The sequence below is a fragment of the Ursus maritimus genome, unplaced genomic scaffold (assembly GCF_017311325.1).
Source record: "Ursus maritimus isolate PB19 unplaced genomic scaffold, ASM1731132v1 scaffold_24, whole genome shotgun sequence".
NCBI lineage: Eukaryota > Metazoa > Chordata > Mammalia > Carnivora > Ursidae > Ursus > Ursus maritimus.
Window position 1 is genome coordinate 12,241,219 of NW_024424897.1, and position 25,488 is coordinate 12,266,706.

Here is a 25,488-nt window from a genome sequence, read left to right on the forward strand (position 1 = left end):
CTCTGTCAAATAAATAAATTAAAAAATCTCAAAAAAAAAAAAAAACGCTCAGAAACCAAAACACTTGCAATGAGACCTAAAAAGCATTCTCGTTAAAAACAAGTAAAAGACAGGGACACATTCTGTCATTACTGTTCCTCAACATTGAACTAGAGGCCTCCCCCGGAGCAATAACAAAATCAAATACGGATGAAAAATGGAAAGGAAGACACAAAATTATCTGTTAAGGAACAATGTAATTGTCTACTTACATAAATTTAAGAAATCAACTGAAAATGTAACTAAGTTTTTTTAGGAAATCAACTGAAAATTCAATAGAATTAAGGTTGAGAATAGTTCTGGTTGGCTGGATACAGACAAACAAAACATATGAACACTTTCCTCCACATGAGTCATGACTGTTTAGAGACTATACAGGGAAAAACCACAAAAGGGGAAAATGCCATAATATACCTGGGAATAAATTTAATAAGAAATGTACAACATCCATAAAAAAATAAATTTCAATTATACTGAAAGGCATAAAAAGACACAATGAAATGCAAAGAGATGTGAAGTCCCTGAATCGGTAAATTCAATGTTGCAAAGACGTTAATTCTTCCCAGACTAACTCATAACCTCAGCGCAGTTCCAACCAACTAATCATAGAGATTTTACCAAAGGGAAGTTGGCAAGATTATTCTAAGATTCACATGAAAGTGTAAATGCTTAAGAATGACTCAGGCAATTCTAAAAAGAGATTGCGAGGGGAAACTTTCCCTAAAGGTACTAGATACTACGTGCTGGTACTTTTCTAAGGATGTTACTTGTAATAGCTGACGATTCTCACATCAATTTTACAAGGTGGGTACTATTATTAAGCCATTTTCAAGATAGGAAAACTGACACGAAAAAGTAAAGTAAATTGCTTGAAGTCCCAGGGCAAGTAAGTAGAGGTGGCAGAGCTGGGATTTGAACCCAGGCACCGTGGCTCCAGAGTTCATGCTCTTAAGCACCATAAAAATGACTCTTATTGGTACAGGAAATGGATGAATAAGAAAGAATACAAAGTCCCAAACAGATTCATGCATATATGGAAAATCTGATTCTTGACAAGGGTAGCATTTCAAATAAACGGGGGAGGAATATCTCAGTCAATAAATGGTACCAATAACTGGCTACTTGGAAATAAAACATAAAAAATAAGGTAAGATCCCTGCATTAGCTTGCTACTCTTGCTCTAACAAATTATCGTAAACCTAGCAGCTTGAAACAATGCAAATTCACTATCTCACGTTCCATAGGTCAGAGTCGGAAGAGGCCCAGCTGGTTCCTCTGCTCTGGTATCGCAAGGCCAAAATCATGGTGTTGGCTAGCCCAGCCTCTCATCTGGAGTCTCTGGGGGAGTCTTTATTTCTGAGCTCAGTCAGGTTTGGGGTACAATTCAGTTCCTTGCAGCTGTAAGGCCTGATGTCCCCATTGCCTTGCTGGCGGTCAGCTGGGAGCCCCTCTCAGGCCCTGAAGGCCACCTTATATTGCTCCCTCCAATTTTAATCAGCGCCGGTGCATTGGATCCTTCTCATACTTAAACCTCTCTGACCCTCCCTTCTGTCACATCTCTGCCTCCAGCCAGAGAAAGTTCTCTGTCCTTAAGTGGTTATGGGTTTAGATTAGGCCTACTCCCTATTTTGAAGTCAGTGATTAGTAACTTTATCTACATTGACAAAGAGAATATATTTTATAATCTTAGGGTAGGGAAGACCTTCCTGGGCAAACTTAGAAACTATAAAGAAAAAAATGAAAAATAATGTTCTCAAAAGATAAAAATATTGAATATAAAGTTAAAGGAGAAGCATCCGAAAGCATTTGCAATGTATTTACCACACGAATAAGATACAGAATACGGAAGAAAATTTCTATGGTTCAAATTAGAAAAACAAATTGATAGAACAAATTTAACAATGAATGGGATGAAGCAACTCACAGAAATGCAAATACTGGATTTCCACTTCTAGTAATGGACACTTACATAATTCTCTTCCAAGTCTGTTTCAAAGTATTAGGGAACTAACAAGGCAGGGAAGAATCATAGGACCAAGTTTCTGGAAATGATAGATATTAAGAGAGCGTGTAAGTCTGGCATTTGGGAACATTTTATGTAGTGGACTTTGCCAACTGTAGAGTGGTTGGTAAGAGACTGAGAAGCTGAACAGATCTTTTAATAGCCTCACAAAAAAAGCCATGGAGACACAAGCTGCAGTCCACGTCTCACTAAACGGGAGCGTCTTGTAAAATCCCATGCTTTGGGTGGATTTCACACTCTATGAGAAGGACTGAGTTGGAAATAGACCGGCACTCTCTAAAACTACCTTCAAATCATCTCAATCCCTGAAAATGGATTCAGGTTATTCAGGATAGCAAGTGCCACTACCTGCCTACCTAGAAGCAAATATAAATTCTCTCTGGAGGAAATGATCATCATTCTAGGTAGGCCTCAAATTATTTCTATGAAGTTCTCTATAAAATATCTGGCATTCAATCAAAAATAGCCAGGCTCACAAGAAAGCAAGACAATATGACCAAAAGCCAAGAGAAACAAAGACAATAAAATAAGATCCATGTGAATTCCACACAATGATGATCAGACTTCGACTTTAAAAGAGCTGAGATAAATACGTTCAACAAGATAAGAAAAAAAGTTGTGAACTTCAGCACAGGACAGAAAACTAAAATGAAACTAAGTAGAAATTCTAGCTCTGGAAAATACAACAACCAAAATTAAGAATGGGTTTAACAGCAGGTTAAACACAGTTAAGGAAAGGAACTAGAAGCTGGATTTAAAAATATCCAGAATAAATACAGAACATAGGGAACAAAGTTAGAAGGTCTAACATACATATAATTATAGTCTCAAAAAGAGAAGAGAGTCAGACAGACATTAAAATAGAAAATCTGATACTATAACCACTAAAGAAAGTATATACATGATTAATTGAAAATCTTCCAACAAAGAAAATTCTAAGTCCTGATGGCTTCATCTACCATTTTAAGGATGAAATAATATCAGTATTAGACAAAGTCTTCCAGGAAACAGATAAAGAGAGGACACTCCAGTTTATTTTATGAGGATAGCAAACTTTGATACCAAAATCTAGTAAGAACATTATAATAAAAGAAAAGTATAGGCTAATGTCACTCATAAACAAAGATGTAAAAATCCTAAAAAAAATATTGGCAAACCAAAATCCAGCAAAAGATAAAAAGGGATAAGTCATCATGATCAAAAAGGGCTAATTCCAGAAACTCAAGGCTGATGATTCAATGTCAGAAAACTAACCTATGAAGGTCATTGCATTAGCAGAATGAAGGGCAAAATTCATGTAACTATCTCAAAGGATGGAAAAAAAGGCATTTAAGAAACATCCATTCATAATTTAAAGGTGAAAAAAAATCTTTGTAAGAATAGAGAGAAACTTTCTTAATATGATAAAGGGAAACTACACAAAAGTCAACTTTATTCTATATACCAGGAACCAATGGTGAGAAAATAAAAATTTAAAAGTAATACCATTTCAAACAGCATCATAATATGTAAAATAAATAGGAATAAATTTAACATAAGATGTGTAAGAGATCTTTACATAAAACAATAAAAAAATTAAAGAATGCTTAAATAAAGCAGAGGGATATACTAAGTTCATGGACTGGGGAGACATCAGAAATTGACAAGTTGAGTGTAAAATTTATATAGAAGTGCAAAAGGCTATGAAGAACCTATCACTAAAAGGTAAGCTTCAGAAGAGCAAGGATTTTTCTTTGCTCATTGATGTCTATCAAGGCCAATAAAGGACCTGATATATAGTAGGTGCTCAGGAAATACTTGTTGAATTGTCTTCAACAAGACATCTAAACTCCTAAACACTTAGGAGTTTAGAAAGAGAGCTCACCCTGAGCTGTCATTTAGTTACTGTTGCACATTCTGATTTACCAATCTCATTTACCTTCCTCTGTTTACCAACTCAAGCAAAACCTCAAAATCTTCTGAGCCAAATGAAGCATTTGGAATCATTTGGTCTAGGTTTCCAATTTTTTCCCATTCTTTCTGCCTGGGCATTCATTCAAGTAAAATCTTAAAGCAGAAGAGTAGAAGAACAAGATAAATTGCTGCTCTGGTTCTATAGTGGGGGGCCAGGGCTGATGTGCCACCTGTCAGATCCTTTCTGCCGCTGCTGAAAGATTCAAGCCTGATGTAAGCCTGACATAGCCTGACGTCTGGGCCCTTTCTTCTCCACCATGACTTGCTACCTATCTGAGATGGGAAGAGCCCCCCCTCCCCCACATAAGTCTTTCGTGGCTAATAGAGTGCAAACCTTCCCTTACTTCTTAATTAAAATTAGAAAATCTCCTGTCAGAGGGCTTTCTACTCCTACTTCTTGCCTCTTCTCAATAAACCTGAGTGTAAATCTCACATACAAAACCAAAAATGGATCTTTAAATGATGTTTTCCTTTATCATAATAACAGAAGCTTCTAGAGGACAAGACTTCCATGTCAACTCTATACACTGAGCACTGAGGAGGTATTAGGTTGTCTGCTTCAAAATAGCTGTCATATTTCACACAATTTTAATCACACCAGTGATGCTCTATTCTTCACTGGTTCTAATTTTTCCATGTGATTCAAGAAATCATTTTTTGCATTTGAACATTTTATGACAATATATTTTTTTTCAATTGGAACTGTCCTCGAGTTCTGCAGAGAAATCCAAAAGGTTACCTTCATGTAAAGTATGTTCAAAGGGCCTTTCAAATTTCTGAATTTTCTTTTGTATAAAAATATCACCTTTCTTTCCTTATTTCTAGTTTAAACTGATATACATCTGAGGCCTCTAAAATACCTGTGCTCTGCCATTTGTTTGATAATAAACAATTTCAATCGCTCCACCTTAAAATAGCCTCTTTCAACAGGAAGGAGATCTCTTCTGGCTGGACGAGAGCAGAAAAGGAATTGTAAGTAAATGTTAGCTCAGAATATGTGATAACTTTTCTGAGCGTGACAGGCACAGTAAGTAGTCATCAAACATTTCTCCCTGCCGCCGTGCTGACTCACTCCCACCTTCTTTTACCATCTCTGTGTTTCTCTCTTCTTTGACTTCCTCTTTCCAGCTGTTCACTCAATTCCATGAATTCAGTGCTTAGCAGCTGCCAGAAAAGTAAATCTTGACAGGACACTGCTCAGGGATATATTCTCCTTTCTCTCTTCCTGGGAGACTGTATTCCATCACCCAGGTTAATGCTTGTGATCATTCTTCTTGCCCATGAGTTTAAAAAGGTGGCATAGAAGAAAACTTGGTTTTAAGCTTTTATTTTTGGGTTTTAAGTGCCTCTATAATTTACTGATTTGAAGTAAATACTTTTTGGAATAAAAAAATAATAAAAAAAACCCTACTAAAATTCCAGCCAAAACTACCTTAAAAAAAAAATCAAACCACAAGAAGTGAGAATGTATTATCACATTACTTACTTACAGGAGTACAGGATGAGACCTAGACCCAGGCAGACATAGCCAGGCTTTGAAGCCGGCAGCCCCAGGTCAGAGCCCCTTCTGTCTGTCTGTCAGTCTGTGCAGTCCCTTTGTAGCTCTCACCCCTGTCCCCATCGTCCCCCTGTGTTAGCTGCATGGACAAAGAACCACTTCGACAATGTAGAAAATGCTTTATGGAAAAACACCTGCAATGATGCAGTGGGTCCTTTGCTGACACTTGGATTTGACATGTCAGCAAAGCACGGGATTAAAAACACGCCTCCTCTCTCCTGCCCCCAGCGCAACCAGCCCAGTGAAGTTAAAAACAAAGGGAATCTCAAGAAAGCCATGATGAAATGCAGAGCACATTAAAGAGCTGCTTTAAGTTCTCCTCTAACAACGGCCTTGTGATCATCGTGGATAGTTTGTAGTAGCGGTTTTGTGCACAAGTGTTGACTTGCTTTACCACTAAAATCTTCTAGAATTCTACTGGAACTGACTTATAAGGAAAATTTTGATGAGATGTGTATTTTAACGAAAATACTCATGTCCCTGACACTGTGCTTCAAGTGTTTTTCAGAAAACAAAGGCAAGTATTCAAGTAAACTCTCATTGAGAATCAGACGTGGCCAAAATTAAATGTGGTTCTAGCCCTCATAACAACACAAATTTTAGAAGGATGCATCATACCAGCTGTCTGGGAACAAATGTATTTTGTTGGCATGGGAACAAAAGAATTAGTCTGAATTTTGTAAATAAACTGTGGTTATTAAAATTACTCGAAACAAGCCAGAATAATAACCATTAAACATGAAAAGTCAATAAAAGTCTTTGAATTTTATTTCTGTTGCAATTATTATTCCTGTTTTCATAATGTGCTTTGGGATAGAACATAGTTTTGTGCTGTTAGTACTTTTAAATAGATTTCACTGCAGACGAGTTAGCCAACAGCAGCTAAGACTGTGAAGTTTTAAAATCCATTATGGAAAGCAGAAATTAAAGGCTTGGAAATCTGCAAAAGACCAATTCTTCCTCTTAACAATTGTCACGATTATTGCCTAATTGATTTTCCGTCTACATAGCGTCTTCCTCTGTAGGGCTGCCTGGGACTCTATGGATTTGTCAGTTACTCTTGATGACTGACGTGGTTTAAAGACAAGCAGCGCTACCCAATGAAAGCTTTAAATATATTGATGTTGCTTCTCCTAATATCCATGTTGCTCCCCCACAGATCACTGGGCTTTGTGGGAGGCAAATAAAGTCTTTGGGAATACAAATGATGATCGTTGTAAAGGTGGACCAGGCAGAAGAAGCAAAGGCTCTGCCAGAGATGCGTAACATGACCCCAAAGCCACCGATACTAAAGGGATCCAGTTTTCTTCTTAAGCCCAGGAACCTGGGAAGGAAGCTGCAGAATGCCAAGTTTATCTGTAGAGAAAATAAAGGACTTGGCTGGTATCCCTTCTGCTTTGTCCTTCTGAGGGTGTCTCATGGAAGAGATCTGCAAGGAAAATCAGCCCTGATTTAGAGAGGAGCAGAAAGGCGGGATGCGTGGCATTTGCGACACCAAGGATGAACCCAGAGGACAGTGGCTGAGAGAAAGAATGCAGATAACTCAGACGCTCTCACCCTCTGTGGATTTTTAAAAAAGAAAAAAAGCGAACTCATGGAAACAGAGTGGAATGCTGGCTGCCGGGGGCCGGCGGGTGGGGGGATGTGAGATGTTGGGTAAAGGGTAAAGACTTGCGGTTGTTGAGATGGTTCTGGGACCTGGCGTACAGCGCAGACTATCGTTAATAAGACTGTGTTGTCTCCTTGAAATTTGCCGAGAGGAGATCGTAAGCATTCTCACCACACACACACACCACAGTAAGAAGGTGAGGTGACGGAAGTGTTAACTAACTTAATTGTGGCAATCATTTCACAATGTGTATCATATCACATTGTTTTACGTTTGTTTTAAATATATACGATTTTTTTAGGGAAAAAATTACTGAGAAAAAAAGAGGAAAGGTGGGCTGTGTGGATAGGGTGTTGGCATTCTGCTTTCTCTTGGTTTTCCCCAACCTACAAACCCTTCTGAGCGCCCCAGATAAGCCATGAGATAAGCCGTGGGAACGCTCAACGATCCCACTCACCCCAGATGACAATTATACAAGCATGTAATATTTATTCTAACAAAAGCCTAGACAAGAATATGTTCAGAAAGAGTCTACTTAGCCTAGGCTTAGGGGGTGCAATATAAAGTCTGGAGGTCAGTACCCAAGTTCGGTGGCTTTTGGAACTCTTCATTCTCAGACTCCTTGCAGGAGACCATGCTGCTAATCCCCCCTCCCTCCTTCCTGTCTTCCTTCCACAAATTCACCGGGTGCCACATGGGCCCAGCACTGGGCTGAACGCTGAGACAGAAGGATGAAGAGGACACAGTCCCAGCTCAGGGGCCCACCCTCAAAGAGCAAACATCTACTAAGGGAGTTTGATGGGAAAACCTTTAGCAGTTTCACAGAAAGTGTTAAAAGAGCACAGATTAAAGAGGGACGTGGAGTGGGCAGGAGAGTTTTGAGGATGAGACTGAGGGCAGCAAGGGCTTTACTGAGCGATTCAGTGCGACAACAGGCACTGGTCGGTGCCTTGAGATGACACAGGGCCAGTACCCTCGAGGAGCTTAAAGTCTAGTGGGGAACTCTCTTTGGTTTTCACGACATTAAATTCTTCTGGCTCTGCTCTTCTCTCTTTGGCCAATCATTCCTTTAAAACCTTCTTTGTATCCTCCCCTACTTTTTCTTGTTCATGCCTCTGCCCGTGGGCCTCTCGTCTCTTGCCTCTCAGTCTCATCCATGTCCTGTAGGCTTTGCTAGGTCCCCCCATCAAGAGGATCCAGACGTGTGTGCATTCCTTCTCGAGTTCTAGTTCAGATTTTCAATGACACGTCTCCACCAAATGAATGCCCTGCTGCTAGCCTCTCAGACTCCACCTCTTGTGGACACTACACTATTCATCAGCCTATCAACTCAAAGACGAGCTATTATTCTTTTCTTTTGCCCTCTAAATCTTTGTGTTCTGTGAATTTTCAAGTGAGTCTTCACATCTACTCCTTTCTTTCTACTCCCTTTGACAAGATCGAGTTCGAGCCCTCTTGATCTCCTGTGACTCGTGATGTGAATTTTAGTGCTATACCCTCTGAATTCATCTCTTTTCATCCCTTATTCATCTCATCTTCTGCTGCTGGATTAATCTTTCTAAAGTGTAAATGCAATCATAGAACTCTACCCAGTTGAAGGGCAAAAGTCCTCAATGGCCGACAACGCTTCCTGGGCAATGACTGATTTCCTTAGCACTGCATCCAAGATTAGCCACCAATACTCCTAACACCTAGTGCAGTGCGTGGTAAAGAACAGGTAATAACATAGGTTTGTTCTCTTTTTGAATGGATGAAATGAAACCGGCTAACTCTCTGGCTTTATTCTCCTCTTCACCGATGCTACCCTTTAACCAAGATATTAGTCACTAGTCCCTGAACCTTCTGAGCCCATTCTGCTTCACGTCTTCCCTCATTCTGTTCCAAATGTCCTTCCTTCCTGCTAATGCCTGGCTCACTTGTCCCTTTGAACTTTATGGACAACTATAATGACGCACATTTCATCTGCATTATGTTTGATACCTTTTGAAGTATTTCTCATACATTATCTTCTTTTGATGTTCACATCAATCCTGTGGGACGGTATTATGACAACATTTTATGAACCTGGTGTCCAGAAAGGTTACGTGACTTGCCCAAGAGCACATGACCAGTAGGGACAAAGATCGACCTAGAACCAGGAGTGCTTCTTTGCTGGATCATACTAGTCCCTGGAGACTCTCCTTTTTCTCCTCCCAGTGTCTTGGTAGGCTCTCTGGGACAACCTTTGTTCCTTCCTCAAACACACACAATTACCCGTGACTGTCTTGTTCCCTAGATTCTCTCCTAAGTTAATTGATGTGGCTAGACCTTAAATATATAGTGCGCCTGGGTGGCTCAGTAGGTTAAGCATCTGTCCTGGGATCGAGCTCCACATCTGGCTCTCTGCTCAGCGGGGAGCCTGCTTCTCCCTCTCCCTCTGCCTGCCACTCCCCCTGCTTGTGCTCTCTCTCTCTCTCTGTCAAATAAATAAATAAAATCTTTTAAAAAAATGTGTTAAGTGTGACTGGATTATATATATTACATTATTTAGTTTTTGCACTTTTTAATAATTTGCTAACTTTTTGAGTATAGTTGTCACACAATGTTCCATTAGTTTCAGGTGTACAAGACGGTGATCTGGCAAATGCATGCATTATGCCATGCTCACTACAAGTGTAGCTACCATCTGTTACCATACAACACTATTACAGTACATTTACTATATTCCTTATGCTGGGCTTTTTATCCCCATGACTTATTCATTCTGTAACTGGAAGCCTGGATCTTCCACCCCCTCTGCACCTACTTTGCCCATTCCCCCACGTCCCTCCCCTACGGTAACCATCAGTTTGCTCCCTGATTCTGCTTTTTGTTTGTTTGGTCATTTGTTTTTTGTTTTTTTTTTAGAATCCACATCAGTGAAATGATATGGTATTTGTCTTTCTTAAGTCTGACTTACTTCACTTAGCATAACACCCTTTAGGTTCATCCATGTTGCTGCAAATGGCATGAGCTCATCACTTTTTATGGCTGTGTAATATTCCACGGTGTGTGTATATATATATATATACACACACACACATATAGAGAGAGTATTTATTCCATTGTATATACCCCACTTATATATATTTCACATATATTCCAATTTCTCTTTCCCTTTTTCACACACTCTCTCCCTCACATATTTATGCCACATTTTCCTTATCCATTCTCCTACTGACGGACACTTAGGTTGCTCCCATATCCTGGCCATTGTAAATAATGCTTCAATAAACAAAGGGGCATTTATCTTTTTGAATTAGTATTTTTGTTTTCTTTAGGGTAAATATCCAGAAGTAGAATTAATGCAGCATATGGTAACTGAACCTCCACACTGCTCTCCAGAGAGTCTACACCAGTTTGCACTCCCACCAATAGCTCCGGAGGGTTCCTTTTTCTCCACATTTTTGCCACACTTGTTATTTCTTGTCTTTTTGCTTCTAGCCATTCTGACCGGTGTGAGGTGGTATCTCATTGTGGTTTGATTTGCATTTCCCTGATGATGAGTGATGTTGAGCATCTTTTCATGTGTCTGATGGCCATCTGGATGTCTGCTTTGGAAAAAACGTCTATTCAGGTCCTTCTGCCCATTTTTTAATCAGATGGCTTGGGTTATATTGGGGTTGAGTCGTATAAGTTTTTTTTTTTTTTTAAAGATTTTATTTATTTATTCGACAGAGATAGACACAGCCAGCGAGAGAGGGAACACAAGCAGGGGGAGTAGAAGAGGAAGAAGCAGGCTCATAGCAGAGGAGCCTGATGTGGGGCTCGATCCCGTAACGCCGGGATCACGCCCTGAGCCGAAGGCAGACGCTTAACCGCTGTGCCACCCAGGCGCCCCGAGTCGTATAAGTTTTTTATGTATTTTGGATGTTAGCCATTATAGGATATGTCATTTGCAAATAGTTTTCCCATTCAGTAGGTTGCCTTCATTTCTATATTTTAAGGCAATTTATGAGTTACTTGTGTCGGAGTAGTCCCCTTCATGCCGGGCACACCAGCTACGACTAGGAACTAAACTAGCTGGCTGCCCCAAAATGCTAGCCAGAAAACCAGACAGGCTCTCCAGGGGCAGCCCCAGGCAACAAGATGAGATAGGCGCCCAGGTGCTCCATGAGAAGCTGGCAGAAGCACGCTTTCCTGCCTGACCGCTCAGCAAGGACCTGGTTCCCTTGAAGGCCATAGGCTCCTGAAACCTGCCTGCAAGTTCCAAGCTCTTCCGGGGGGAGGTGGCCCCTCCCCTTCTACCAGCTAAAGATCTTTCCGTTCCTTCCCCTTGGGGAAGATGGACAGCAGTACCAATATGTGTGTTCTTTCTACATCTTTTGATTCTGAGTCTCTATGCCAGTTAGAAGAAAAAGAACCTCCTTTAAATTCCATGCCTGCAGTCCCTTTTACACATATGTTCTCTGCTCCACTCGACTGTAAACTCCTTGAGCACAAGAACTGAGACTTAATTCATCCTTGTGTCTTCTCAGGACCTAGCACTGTCTGGCACAATATGAAATGTTATGCAAAAAAAGTATGACCCTGTGAGTGAAACGCGCAGCATTACACTTTATTTATTGGGTCTCAAAGGTATTATTTTTTCTCACTAATGTATTTAAAAAAATATTCTGAGAAACTGAGTGACCAATGTAATCAAAGCTACTCACACTTTCAAAACTTAAGATACACTCAGTTCAAAGGAGGGGTTTTATCCTGTGTACGTTATTATCTGACATTGTTTGGTGCTCTATGATAAATATGTTTTGTACGGTGTTAAAAATACCAAGTAAAATGTTAGACTATTTCTTTTCTTTCCTCTCTTTTCTGTAACTTATCAGACCAAATTATCTTGACCAGGGCTAGCAAATTACTTAGTCTCATTGCAAACAATGAAATCATGGTTGCTCCCATGAATGACATGTAGTTTTACACATATCTAAACCTAAGAGATACGTGGCATTTATCCATTTTACAGAGTGCTCGATATAACAGAAACTAGCTTCCTGGGAGTGAGCCGCCTGCCGAGCGCACAGGTAGGAGCAGTCCTGCCCCGGGCCCACCGCTAGCATGTTAAGGAGTCACTTCCTTTTCTGATGACTTTGTTTCCTTGCACAATGAGGAAGTTCGCTCAGAGCTCTGATCCCCCCCTCTTGCTGCACTTATGGGATTCTTGCTCGATCTAATCTAGAATTCGAAATTATCAGCTCCTGGTAGTGGAGAAAAATAATGATGATTTTTAAATTACTTTGTTATTTGTGAATATTAGGAAACGTGCTTCTATAGGGCCGACTTAGAAAATTAGTATTTTTCTCATTTTATTTGTGTTATCTTGAAGGTGCATCACAGCAAATTAACCTTTTGCAACTATGGGTGAACAAGCCTTCTTTGGTGACGCCCTTGACGTAGGCCCCCCGGGGTGAGGGGAGAGGTGACGGTGCACTGGCAAGGGGTGGACAGCGAGAATACCACCCATCAAGGCCTGATGAGAAGCAGCTTTTTGTTTTTAATTAAAAACATAACTTTTAAAATGCCTCATTCATTTTTTGTTTTTATAGACTCAAAACACAGGAATTTTTCTTAAATGAAAAACAGAAACAGTTCAAACTTTTTTTTTTTTTTTTAAAGCAGGCAAGTTAAAAAAGGAAGGCCAGGAAATTGTCCTTTGTAATTCTGCCAGTCTCAATTTTGATTCTTTGTGCAACAAGTATCAGGATAATAATATTTGGTCGAAAAGAAAGAGAAGAAAGTTCCAAGAAGCTGTTTTGATTATTTGATAGGCTGATGTCAGGCTGGCTACTGGTCCTGCAGTTGCTTTGACAGATGCAAAACAGAAAACCCTACACAACAATTTCGACGTTTGAAATCTCCTAAGTAAGCTCATCTACAAGGAGCCCCTACAAAACGTCCACGGCGATACTTGTAATTAGTTTTGACTATTTCCATTAGTGTCACAAGCTGAAAGGGGGCCACAGGTCAAATTTAGATAAAACCAAAGTTAAACTAAGTGAAAGATAGAGGAATAGGATTTATTACGTGCCCATTATTTGCTCTTCAGTTTTGTTGAAACAACTGGCATCGAATCCTAGCCACACCCTAGGATCTTGTGGAAAGAATTCAACATTTTATGGTTGCAACGATTACGAAATAGTCAGTTTTACCCATGGGTATTTCCTGACCTTTCTTTGGTAAACCGTAGCCCTAGCAGAAGATAGCAGGAATTAGTGCAAGAAATAGTCTAAAAAGCCATTGTCACTGCAAAGATGAAAGCAACTTTGATGATCAAAAAGAAGTCAATAAAAAAAAAGGCAGAACATGGCCCCTGAATCCTTCCCTATTGTTCATTCGGGATTTCTTAATTTCCCTACTCTCAATATATTATGGAATTTTCTGTGTGAAGTTTTGCCACGAATTAGAGTGATGTCAACAAAGTTTTACCTTAAGTCATATTTTATCACAAAGTGGAAGAGCCCCAGGAGGGAGCACCGCTTCCTGCTGTTAGGCAGCTGGTCTTCTCCTAGTTACCAGCATCTTAGACAGAGGGCGAGCTCAGTTGCCCTTCTGCGGGGAGCAGGCCTATGCCGGCTGCCGCTGAGCACCCTGCTGCCATCCAAGGAGCCATCGTCACCTGCAGCCAGATCTGCTTGGCTTTGGTTGCCTTTGCTCTCTGCTGCACTCTGAGGGGTAGCGGCATTTGTACTGTACGGCAGGTGCCTGCCACCGTACATCACTGCTGGGCAGCCTTTTTACGAACTAGAAATGTTGTCATGAAAGGAGGAAGGATTCCAAACTGATACATCCGGGTTTGAATCCACCTCTACTCTTCACTAGCTGTGTGAGCTTGGGCGAGTTACTCAACCTCCCTGGGTTTTCGTGTGCCCTCCGTGAAACGGGGGTGATAGTCCTGGCCCTATGTGGTTATTATCATGACAAAGAACTACCGTGTGTAATGGTCTCGGGCAGTGTCTGTCACCTTCGGGCCTTTGATCAAGTGTAGTTATTATTCAGCACTTCATCCTAGTATCAACTTACTTTGTGATCCTGTTATTGACTGTACATTAGACCCTATGCAATTCATATATGTCCATGTATGTGCACAGATGCATGCGTGTAAGACATGACATAGACATAGATACACGGCATGTACTTTACACAGGAAACAGACCAGAGAGCAGGAAGGAATTACAGGAGATCAAGTCAGTTCACTAAGCACTAATATTGAGCATTTACTAGATGCTCACGTTTGCCCTTCTGTGCAATCCCCTACCTCGGATCCTGTTTGTAAACATCTACAAAGATGAAGAGAGTTTCCCTCTTAGCCTTACTTCAGAGTTTACTTTTCCCACGAGGTCACCGTTATATAACTAATGTTTTCACGAGACAACTGAAGTGTGAGAATCTGTGAGTACCTATGGTTCTTTCTGTGCACAGAGGCTGGGGGCACTTAGGAGAATGTTAGCAGTCCTCTACGCAATGGCTGGGGACAATGCGTTTATCAAAGATTTCCGCAAGACTCACGATCTCTACTGATAACGTTGTTGACTTTTTAGTTTAAACTGTCAAAATTACCACAAAGAATAATTCACTATAACCAGAAGAACTGGATGAAAATAATCCTGTCATTTGAAAATAAAACAGGTCATTAGCTACTGTCATAGCCAGATTATTCTGGTTATATAAGATTTATTTCATCAACATAATGGAAAGAGGGGGAAAATTAAAGTTCAAGAGAAACCCTGATTTCCGTGAGTATGAGAGTGTCTGTGCATAGGAGTGTGATGACATGGCAGACACTGCCGGCTGCAGACTCAACATCCCTGTCCCCCATTCCCGGTCCAGGCTATCCCTCCTCTCCCAGACCCTCACCAGCAGGTGGATCGCCATCCGTCCAGGCTAGTTTGGGTCCCCTGAGTTCTCTTGCCAGGGATTGGACAGGCCCGGCTGAGCACGTGACCAGTTCTGGCCAATGAGATGGGAAGGGAGGCGTGCGGGGGAGCGGTGGTTCTGGGAAGGGCAGTCTGGACACCGCCAGGTCTGCACCGGATGCCTGAGCTGCTGTAGCCGTCTTGGATGGTGTGAGGATGAAGCCACGGCAGGAGGTAGAGCCACGGGAATGGCAGAGAAGCAGAGCCAGGCCCCGAACCTCTGGGCCCAGAGCCTACCCTACCTGCGGACTCCTGGTCATGTGAGGTACTCAGTCCCTAAGCCATCTACGCCGGCTAGGGGTGGGGTATTCTGCTGCTTGCAGCCAACGCATCCCAGGGGAAACAGCAATGACAGAAGCTGCTTGGCCGGAGAAAGGAAACAAGCCAACCAGCCAAGCGGTGGCGGGGACAGGACCTACCTGTTCCTGTGACTCGAGTTCCTTGTGCTGTAGTTTCTTCTCTGCGCAGCGCACCTGGTTAGCGCGGTTTTCCAGTTCATCTTGTAAAGCCTGGAACGGTGTAAGATAAACACATACACATTAAAAATTCGACTCCTCGAGAAGAAGTTTTACCACCTGAACTGGCATTAAAAAGGGCTCGGCTCGAGCCATGACTGCTGTTTCCCAGAGCTCAGGCAAACAAAACCAGACTTTAAAGGTCACGCCCAGGTGTTTTCTGCTTTAGGAATAACTAGTATAACAAATTCCAAACAGAAGACAGACACATTAGCAGGTGGCAGTTCCGTTTATAAAAATGTCTCTGATATTCCCAGCACAGAGCCACAAGCCTGCAATCAAGCATAAAGCTGTCACTAATCAAAGTAGCTCTCTCGGTCCACCTGCGAGGTACGCTGCACTCTGAAAAGTGTTGTGACAGCCTAGGAATTGCAATGTCACACCAACATGACAGGTTTCCAAATTATACTAATAGTAGCCTTAAAGGAATTTCTTTATTAAGTCACGAAGGATGGTGTGGAATTAGAGGAGCCTGTAAGAAGCATATGGAGAGTAACTCTTTTAGTTGCCAAGTGGCTGCTGGAAATAGAATTCAGGTAAATATGGGGAATTTAGGAACCGTGACATCAATAATCATCATTGCCTCTGTTACTATTTTAAGTAAAGAGGTGAATTCAAAAAGAAACAATGCATTCAAACAATCTCACATAATTATGGATATGATAGACAGTTACAACGAGAAGGATACACAGCATGGTAACAGCAAAGGTGCCAAATAAATTTTCAAAATAAAATTCATTCAGTCAAGACAACGGACTTCCTGCTAGGCGTCAAGAACTGTGATAGGCACTCTAGATAGAAGAGTGAAAGAAACCAGAGAACAAAAATTTCCCTGTTCTCATGAAGCTTAGGTTACATTCGGGGGTAGACAATAAACAAATAAGTATAATATTTTATTATTGCAATCTTGAACAGATGACCCAAGAAGACTTGAGCAAAGACCAGAAGGAGGAGAGAGAGCAAGTCACGGATATCTGCAGGCAGAACCTTCCAAGCAGGGAACACTGTATGAGCAAAGGCCCTGAGGTCAGTGTGGAGAGTGGGCGAAGGGGGAGCCACAATATCGGGGACATCATAGGTGCCAAGCCACATCAGGTCACACAAAGCCTCAGAGGGCAAAGAACTTTAGATTTTATTCAGAGGTAGAAGGAAAGCTACTGGAGAGTGTGGGCAAGTGTTGCTTTGGTTGCTGGGAGGAATAGATGGAAAAGGGATAAGGGCAGAAGCAGGGAGGCAGGGTAGAGGCCCCTGAAACATACTGGGGAAGGACGATGGGGAACTGGACCAGGGTGGTGGGTGGCAGCAGGCGGGGGTTTGAAGATAGAGTGACAGCCCCAAGGGGTGGATGCAGACCATGGAAATAAAAAGACCCCCAGATTTTGGATTGAGCAGGTGGAAGGCGGCAGTCGGGGAAGGTAAGGGAGGGGTTGGGGTAGGATATCTGTTCAGCTTGGGATGCAGTATGTTAAGTCTGGACCGCCCATTACACATCCAAGCAATGATGCTGGGTGCAGCTAGATCGGAGTCTGGAGTTCAGACAGAAACGTCTCAGTCAGCGTCCGGTCCGTTCAAGGCAATGCCAGTCTGTTCTGCATACAGATACACACAGTGGTTCTTCACCTCTTTGGGGTTCTAGATCCAGCCAGCCAGCATCTGATGAATGCTAAGTGGTCCCTCCCCACATGGAAAAACTGTTTATATTCAGTCTTTGATTTCAGGGAGTCCACAGATTGCCTGAAGACCATCCATGGATGAACCCCAGGCCAAGAACCTCTAATTTAAAAAGTAAAAGGGTTTGAGGATGAGGTGAAAAGCTTTAGGGGCTCTTTGATATTATGCTTCATTATAAAATCCCCAATTCAACTAAGTCTGCCCACGAGCTTGCAGGTACCCGTTTACAATTCTGTTATTGTGGTCTGTGAATGCAACTGTTCTGTGTTTGTTGATCACCTCGCAGTTTCTTCTTTCCTTTCGGTAGCTCCCAATAAAGAGGATCCTATCCGCCTCTCTGACGGCATCATCGGGGAGAGGAAGGATTACTGTAGTGGGAAGAATGTGTGCATGTTTTTTTGTTCCCAGTCTTTCCTGCTCTCCCATCCACCCTCATCCTGCTGTCAGAGTGATCTTCTTAAACCGCAATCTAAGTATGTCAGTCCCCCCCTGAAATGCTTACACGGTACTCCAGCGTCCCGGAGCTACAGCTCAAACGCCCGGGCGGGGCTTGCAGGGGCCTCTGCCCTCTGGCTCTGGCCAGGCTGAGCCCCACGAAGCCTTGGCGTCCTGCTGCTGCGTGGCCAGGGTCAGGGCACCTGGCAGGGACTGTGCGGGGTGTATTTTCACTGCTCGCTGCGATCCTGGGCAGGAGGTGTTGCCTCCTCGGCGTCGGCGAGCGTGCGGTTGAGGCTCGGCGAGGTTCCGTAGCCTGCTCGGGTCCCAGTGGCCGGTACTCAGGCACTGGGCTGGCGTTTTATTTATTTATTTTATTTTATTTTTAAAGATTTTATTTATTTATTTGACAGAGAGAGACAGCCAGCGAGAGAGGGAGCACAGCAGGGGGAGTGGGAGAGGAAGAAGCAGGCTCCTAGCGGAGGAGCCTGATGTGGGACTCGATCCCAGAACGCCGGGATCACGCCCTGAGCCGAAGGCAGACGCTTAACGACTGCGCCACCCAGGCACCCCGGGGCTGGCGTTTTAGAACACTAACTTCGCATTCTGTACATTTTGCTACTCACCCTGCCTCTTTCTTCCTCTGTACCTATTTTTCTCTTTTCTTTGCCTGGAAGCTGCCCCACCTGCTCTGCTTGATGGTGTTCATCCTGAGAGCTAAGAATGGACTCCTCTGGGCTTTTATCCGTCAAGTGCTTCAGAGAATCCGTGTCCGTGTCTGTGCAGGACTGAGAGCAGCAGAAGCTCAGGGCTCTCTCCCCCTCAGGTCTGCAAGCCCAGAGCCAGGCCAACCTGACGCCTGGCACACACTTGACACTGAATTCATGTTTGTAGAAGGAGCTAATAAATATTTGAATGATACTCCCTGAGGAAATGTACTTTAATCACCAGGGCTTGCAAACGTCCTTAATACAGCACATTAAACTAAAGATTGATGTTTCTCAAAGCACAGAATATACAACTATACCTTCCAAATATCCATATCTAGACACATATTATGTATGTATATATGACATTACTGTTACTTGTAACACTAAAACAGTAAAACACTTCCTTTATTTTTTTTTTTTTAGTTTTTATTTTTATTCTATTTTTTAAAATATTTATTTATTTATTTGAGAGAGAGAGAGAATGTGCTCATGCGTGGGGCGGGGGACAGAGGGAGAAGGAGAGAGAAAATCTTCAAGCAGACTCCTTGCTGAGCGTGTAGCCCAACACAGGAATCAATCCCATGACCCCGAGATCATGACCTGAGCCGAAACCAAGAGTCTGACGCTCAACCGACTGAGCCACCCAGGCGCCCCTAGTTTTTATTTTTATTTCATAGAAGAAAATAAAGGAGATGTGCACCTCTCTTGTCTTAAGCAAAACATTGTTCTCTGCCTCCTGCCTTGTCTCCCTCCTCCTCCAGCAGCAGAACCCGGGAGCAGCCACACACAGTGGCCCCTGTCCTCCTCTCCACCCTCTTGGCAACCCGTTGCACCTGCCAGCTGTCCCCACCACACTCCTAAGTCCGTTTTCATCATAGTCACTCGTTACCTCCCAAATGCCGAAGCCAGAAGCCCATTTTCTTGCTCATCCCATGGCAGTATCCGGCCCTGTTCATGCCGCAGTGGTTTTTCCCTTGAATTCTGAGGAACTAATTCTGCAGACTGAAGCCGGGGCTCAAGTAAGGAGGCTGCTGCAAGAGTGCAGGCCAGACATGACAGGACGGCTTGAAGGAGGGCTGCGGTGGCTGTGGCAGAATCCTGAACGGGGCGTCGAGGGAAGGAGGGACTCAGAGATACCACAAGGCTTTGACACTGAACGACCACAGAATAGGATGCCGTGAACTACCGAAGGGACAAGAAGCCAGAGCAGTGGGGGCAGGCTGATTTTTGACCAGTTGAGTTTAAGGTGCTGGTGGGACTTCCCAGGGGACCAGTCACACCAGGAGGGGGTTCTGAGCAGTGGAGAGGGGTCTCAGACTAGGTGCAAATAGGATACTTCCTTGGGGAAGTAAGTCGAAAGAGAAGAGGTTCAAGAACCTGACTCCTGGCTGACAGCCCCACGGATGAGCAGGCAGAGGGGGAAGAGGCCAAGGGGGCTGGTGAGACCTTGAGGGTCAGGGGGCAGCTGAGAGTTTAGCCTTACGGGACTCTAGCAGAAAGTGTTTCTAACAGGACAGGTCACAGAATTACATCTGATCCTTTCTCCACACTCCATATAGCAAAAAGACTAAGTCAACCGTATTTTATCAATACTATCAAACTAGCAGTGAAATTACATTTGCTTTCGAAAAAGGTACCACTTTTCAAATTTGCTCGTAGTTTAAAGATGTAAGACATGACCTTTTTAAGGTTAATCAGAGAAAGCAGTGTGTCTAGAAATTACTTTTATTATCTTTTAAAAAATCAGTTTAAAAAATTGGAAAGTAACCAAATAATATACCACTTTCAAAAAAGTTAAGATGTACTTAGATGAAAGGAAAATGACAGTTTATATTGGCAGCTGTTCCTGGTCTCATATTCTAAAAAATTATTAGGCCGTTAGAGTTTCAACCTCAGAATCTGACATAAGGACAGTGTGAAAGTGAGCACAATTACTCAATCAGTACAAGCAGTAACATTCTTTCGAGTTGTGGCTTCTTTATTCAAAAGCCTTCAGATCCGACATTTGACATACACACACACAAATCGCGACTTTTGGTTTATTCCTGAGAAAAGCCCATGATCATGAAAGAACAGAATGTCCAACACTGGATCACAAATATTAAACGAAATCCAACTTGCACAGTTAAACTGTTTATTCTGCAAAATTATTCCTCATCTCTCGGCTCTGCTGTGTTAACTTGCATCATTACTGAAAAGGCAGTTCTCTTCTGCCAATTAAACCTGCCTTTAAATGCCATGTAAGTCAGCTTGCTGTAGGAAGCAACACTGTGCCGACTTTCAGAGTGCTTTGTGGTGGTCGGGAAGAAAGAATGACACTTTCCAGAAGAAAAATGTAAATGACATAACAAGCTTTGCAAGAACAATGAGGGTATACCACACTCTCTAAAAGGGAGCACATTATAAGATAATTTGATTTGTTTGTTTAAAATATGAAAATAATTAGGGCAAATTAAAGTCTGAAAGATTATACATGTCAATGGACTTCGCAGGGTGAGGGGAAGGGCTGGTGGCTAATGTGATGTCCGTTAAATGGCACCTGTGTCAGTACTAGAGCTTTGCTGTTGGTTTGGGGGAAAGAAAAGAGTACTAGAGTTGATATTATTTTCATAAAATTTATAAACACGATTCAAAGCAAATCACTCAACTTGTAAAATCATGCATTAAGGAATTATTTGTAGTCTTATTAAAAACCAAAGTTCTCTGACAGTTCTGAATCAAACAAACATGAAATGATGGCAGATATGTGCCTTTTAATAATGAATAAAGGAAACAAAAGAGTTCATTTCAATTATAAAGTGGTTAAAAAGTTATTTAATGAAGGAAAAAGTCATTGGAAGGGAGAAACACCGTGCTATAGTGAAAAAAAAAAGGAATGGGGCATCTGGCTGACTCAGAAGAGCGTGTGACTCTTGATCTTGGGGTCATGAGTTTAAGCCCCACATTGGGTGGAGAGATTGCTTAGATAGATGGATGGAGATGGATGGATGGATGGATGGATGGATAGATAGACAGATAGATAGATACAGATGTCAGAATGTTCCCAGTATACAAGGCATATGATAGAGGCTTTCAGACTTAGTCTTTTAGTGTGACCAGAAGTCTTTCTAGAGATCTGACCTTGCCCTTAGCCAACCTCTCCGCCAGTTCCACAGATGGAGGTGGGGGTGGGCATCCATTCTGACCCATGAGAGCTATGACCTTATGATCCTTTTTCAGTAGGCTGTCTGGGAAGCAAATTTGTCCTCAGCTCATCACCCAGAATATCTGGGCTCCAGGTTCTCACCAGAGACCATCTCAAACTCTCTACTTCCCCATCTTTACCAAAACCTCCATTGTGAGAAATTTGGAAAACTACTTTCTAATCAACACAGAATCAACAGGAAAAAGCTACCCTCTCCTGAGTCACTTCCAGAAACACTATCAGCAGAGTGAACTCCATTTTGTTACGCAGACTGTAGGATATGCCTTCCTGCTTTTTAAGAGTTTTCAAACCAGTTCTGACTTGAAATTTAATGCATTTTACGCTTATATTCTGCCTCATTCTGTGCTGCCAAGTTTTGGCAAAATGCCTGTGTCTGACCTTTTCACAAATCATCATGAGGCCTACGGGCACATTTTTCTGAGCCTGCCGTACATTGAGGGGCAAAGGGTAAATGGACCCTTTCCTTGGTTCTCTCCCATAGACCCTGTTCCCACATGTTCTCTGGGGAGTGGGGATCTTGAATAATATAGAGTTCTTTTATTTGAAGAAACTGGATTAAAGCATATGTAGACCAAAAAAATCATGGATTAAGTTTTGCCTTGTATAAATACAAAATTGGGGTCCTCAAAGTCATTGATTTTGTAGACTTTGGGTTAGGTCTGCGGTCATGAAACAAGGAAGCAGACAAGCCTCTGCTGGGTGAAATGAAGGAGGGGCCTCGTTAGCAGCAAGCTCTGCACAGCCAAGGAGTTTAATAAGCGAAAAAGCAGAGTATTTGTACCAAAGATGCTGCCCAAAAAAAGTCTGCCTGGCAAACTGTTGAAATTGATGGGCAAGTGGGGGCTCTCCATACTATTCTCCCTACTTTTGTGTATGTTTGAAAGTTTCCATAATAAAAATCTAAAAACATTTTTAAGCTTTTCCTACTTAAAAAAACATGAAGTCACCATATCCGTCCTTTCATGAGGTTTGAATTTACTATCTTACTTCAGAGAAGACAAGATTCATTCATCATTCAACGGGTAGAAGAGATACAGAAGGACTTCCCCAAGTGTATTCTGAACATAAAGTTAAGGAAGCAAGGAGTGATGTTCATATTTTGACCCAAGGAAAAGATAACTGGAAAGGAAAGGCTTATTTATATTTTTATGAAGATATAATTTACAGACCGTAAAATTCCAGGTTTATTTTTTTTAACGGAAGTGGTCTGTTTTCTATTTAAAACGGTAAGATGATTTAAAAGTTTGTATCATAAAATATCTATTCAGATTATAAAATCTTGATAGAAACCATCATCCCCTGATTGGTTTATCCATCGACCAGAAATGACACCTGATCTGTGACTAGAGGGGAGAGACACTACATATGAAGGGGAAATAGGCATGACTCTCATTTAAACCTTAATTGCCTTTTTACTAATGCCCACATTTTTTAAAGTAGCATTACTTTGATTCAGTTCACGAATGGTGCTGACAATATTTCTGACGAGCTGGTTTTCTTTGGCATGTCAATGGACACAGAAACAGCAGATGATTTTCTTTCTACTATTGCTAACTGAAAGCTAAGGGAAAATGAAAGAAAAGCAACAAAATCGCACTATTTTTATGTCAGATTTATAGACTTTTTTTAAAAGCACATCTTGAACAACTGGGATACAGCGGGAAGACCAGGCCTGTCCCCCCGATGAGGAGATCTAACTCTCAGGGGAGGGAAGATGACACAATGGCAGAGTGACATTTTTCCTGGGTGGTCTCACTGGCTATTTACAGAGGCCACTATAGCTCCTGTCTGATTTTATTTTTTTTCATAGGCTAAATCTAACAAAAGTAACAAGTCTTCAACTGAAATGTCAGTCAAGATTTCTTTTCAAAGTGATTTCTTCATTTAGACCTACCCAGGATGAATAACAAACCGTAAGAAAGTTGGACTGGTGATTCCACAGGGATGGAGAACGGGCTCACACTAAGGATCTAAAGAAAACCAGAACCCCAGTCACTGCAGAAGCCACTAACGCATTAAAAAACATAACAGCGTATATATATGTTTTATGGCTTACATTCAGGTTTTTAATTTTTTTTTTCACAGTCCAAGCAAGCAATTTTTTCTTCCTTTTTTACCCCTCATCATTCAGTCTCTGGTGCTATTGGTATGAAGAAAAGGAGATCTTTGGGGGTGTTAACCCCATACATATGTTACTCTTCACATCAGGCAAGATTCCTTTCAGGTGGAAAGTTTTTAGTCCCTGTTGCAACAAACCACATGTATGAGAAATTGCACTTGGACGTGAGCCTTTGCTATAGTACGTCGTAGGCTACTGATTCAACATGAAAGGCAAAAGTATCGTGGCCAGTATGAAAAATAAAAGTAGCGTTTTCACCCAAGAAGAAGAAAGCTGTTACTTATTCTCTCTTCTCTTGCATGTGCGGGCACCTATTTTCAGGCTTTTAAAACTCCTGAAGACCTCTCTTTAAAGGTCCTAAAAATGCGCTTTTAAAAATATTGGTGTTTCCTGGCCTTAATATAGGTTCTAGGAACAGAAATCATGTTACTCCAAGACTATGACCTCAGGAAGCTGGCATCTCCTGACGCACCTCATCCCTTCCCTAGTCACGCAAAGACCCTCCTGACCTGACACACGTCTCTGCTTCAAGTAGCCAGTACTTTCCTAGGCAGGAAATCCAAGCACAGCTTCTTATCTCGGGTGGCAGACATGGAGGATCAAGTTCAAGAACCGCAGCTAGGATGTTCCGGGATCACGGAGGAGGGCGACCGAGTGAAAAGTGGTGACGTGTTGCAGACACCCCTCTTCTGCGCAAGCCCGGGGAGGAGGGAGCACCCACAAGTCATTCGTTTCAATTTCGACCTTCTTACAACGACTAATCGCTCACACGTGGGATCCCTTGAGCCTGCGGCATTCATTCCCGAGGACTGTGACTTTGTCCTCTATTAAAACTGAAGGAGGGACGTGCCAGCTACGCGAGAAGGAATGGCTACGGGGCTCCCTGCGGAGGTGGCTGGGTGCTGTCATCAGAGCAGAATTAAAATATATGGAAAGGAAGAGAGAAAACAAGTTTCTGTGTGACACAGATTCAATGGTAATACGATGCCAATGACGACCCTGAGTGCACGGTACCGAGAGAAACATCATGAAGGAAGCAGTTTGGGGCAAGTAAGATCCTGAGTTGAGTGTTAGAGTTGGAGCACGCACCATGACACCAGTGTCCCCTGTCCTGCGGGCAGGGCCCCCCCTTCCCCAGCTCCAGCAAGGGCCTCCCTGCTGAGGGCCCTAAAGCTCATCTCCATACATCTCACGGTCGTCTGGTGTGGCGTCTCCCACTGTCTCTGTGGGCACCCTGTTGCCTCACCGTCATCTCAGACGTGTCAAGTCCAAGACCAAACTCATGGTGTTCCTCTCCGCCAGCTTCCCTCCCCGCTGTCCTGCCCATCAGTGACACAGCCCTCTTTCCGCCGCCACGTGGGTTTAAACTCACAGCCCTCCGTGGGCTGTGCCTCTTTCACTTCTGTCCCGGTTAGTTGCCTGAGTTCCTTTAATTTCTATGTGAAGCCACTCTGACTGCAGCCTTCATTTTTGCACACCGGGATTCCACATTTTCCCGGCTACGACCCCCTGCAACCCCCTGGAAGACGAATTTTTCTCAAAGACTATCTTTTTATGCCATTCTCCATCTCCAAAACCATAAATGCCTGACCATCTCTTAACCCTGTCAAGGTTAACATTCTTCTACCTAGTTCCAGATCGGTCTGTAGTCTTGCTTACTGTGCTCAGCATACTAGCTCAAAGCCAACACGGTAGCTCCCACAGGCCGGGCACTGCGCTAACA

General features: G+C 42.5%; 1 protein-coding gene across 7 annotated transcripts in view; it reads right to left on the reverse strand.

Annotated features, from left to right (window-relative positions):
• CEP112 (centrosomal protein 112) overlaps nt 1-25,488 on the reverse strand; it is a 413,330-nt gene that overhangs the window by 53,536 nt on the left and 334,306 nt on the right. For all 7 annotated transcript variants that reach the window (XM_040640361.1, XM_040640362.1, XM_040640360.1 and 4 more), the window contains one exon: nt 15,530-15,619. In XM_040640361.1, coding sequence (XP_040496295.1) covers nt 15,530-15,619 — 90 coding nt within the window. The remainder of the gene's footprint in view (nt 1-15,529; nt 15,620-25,488) is intronic.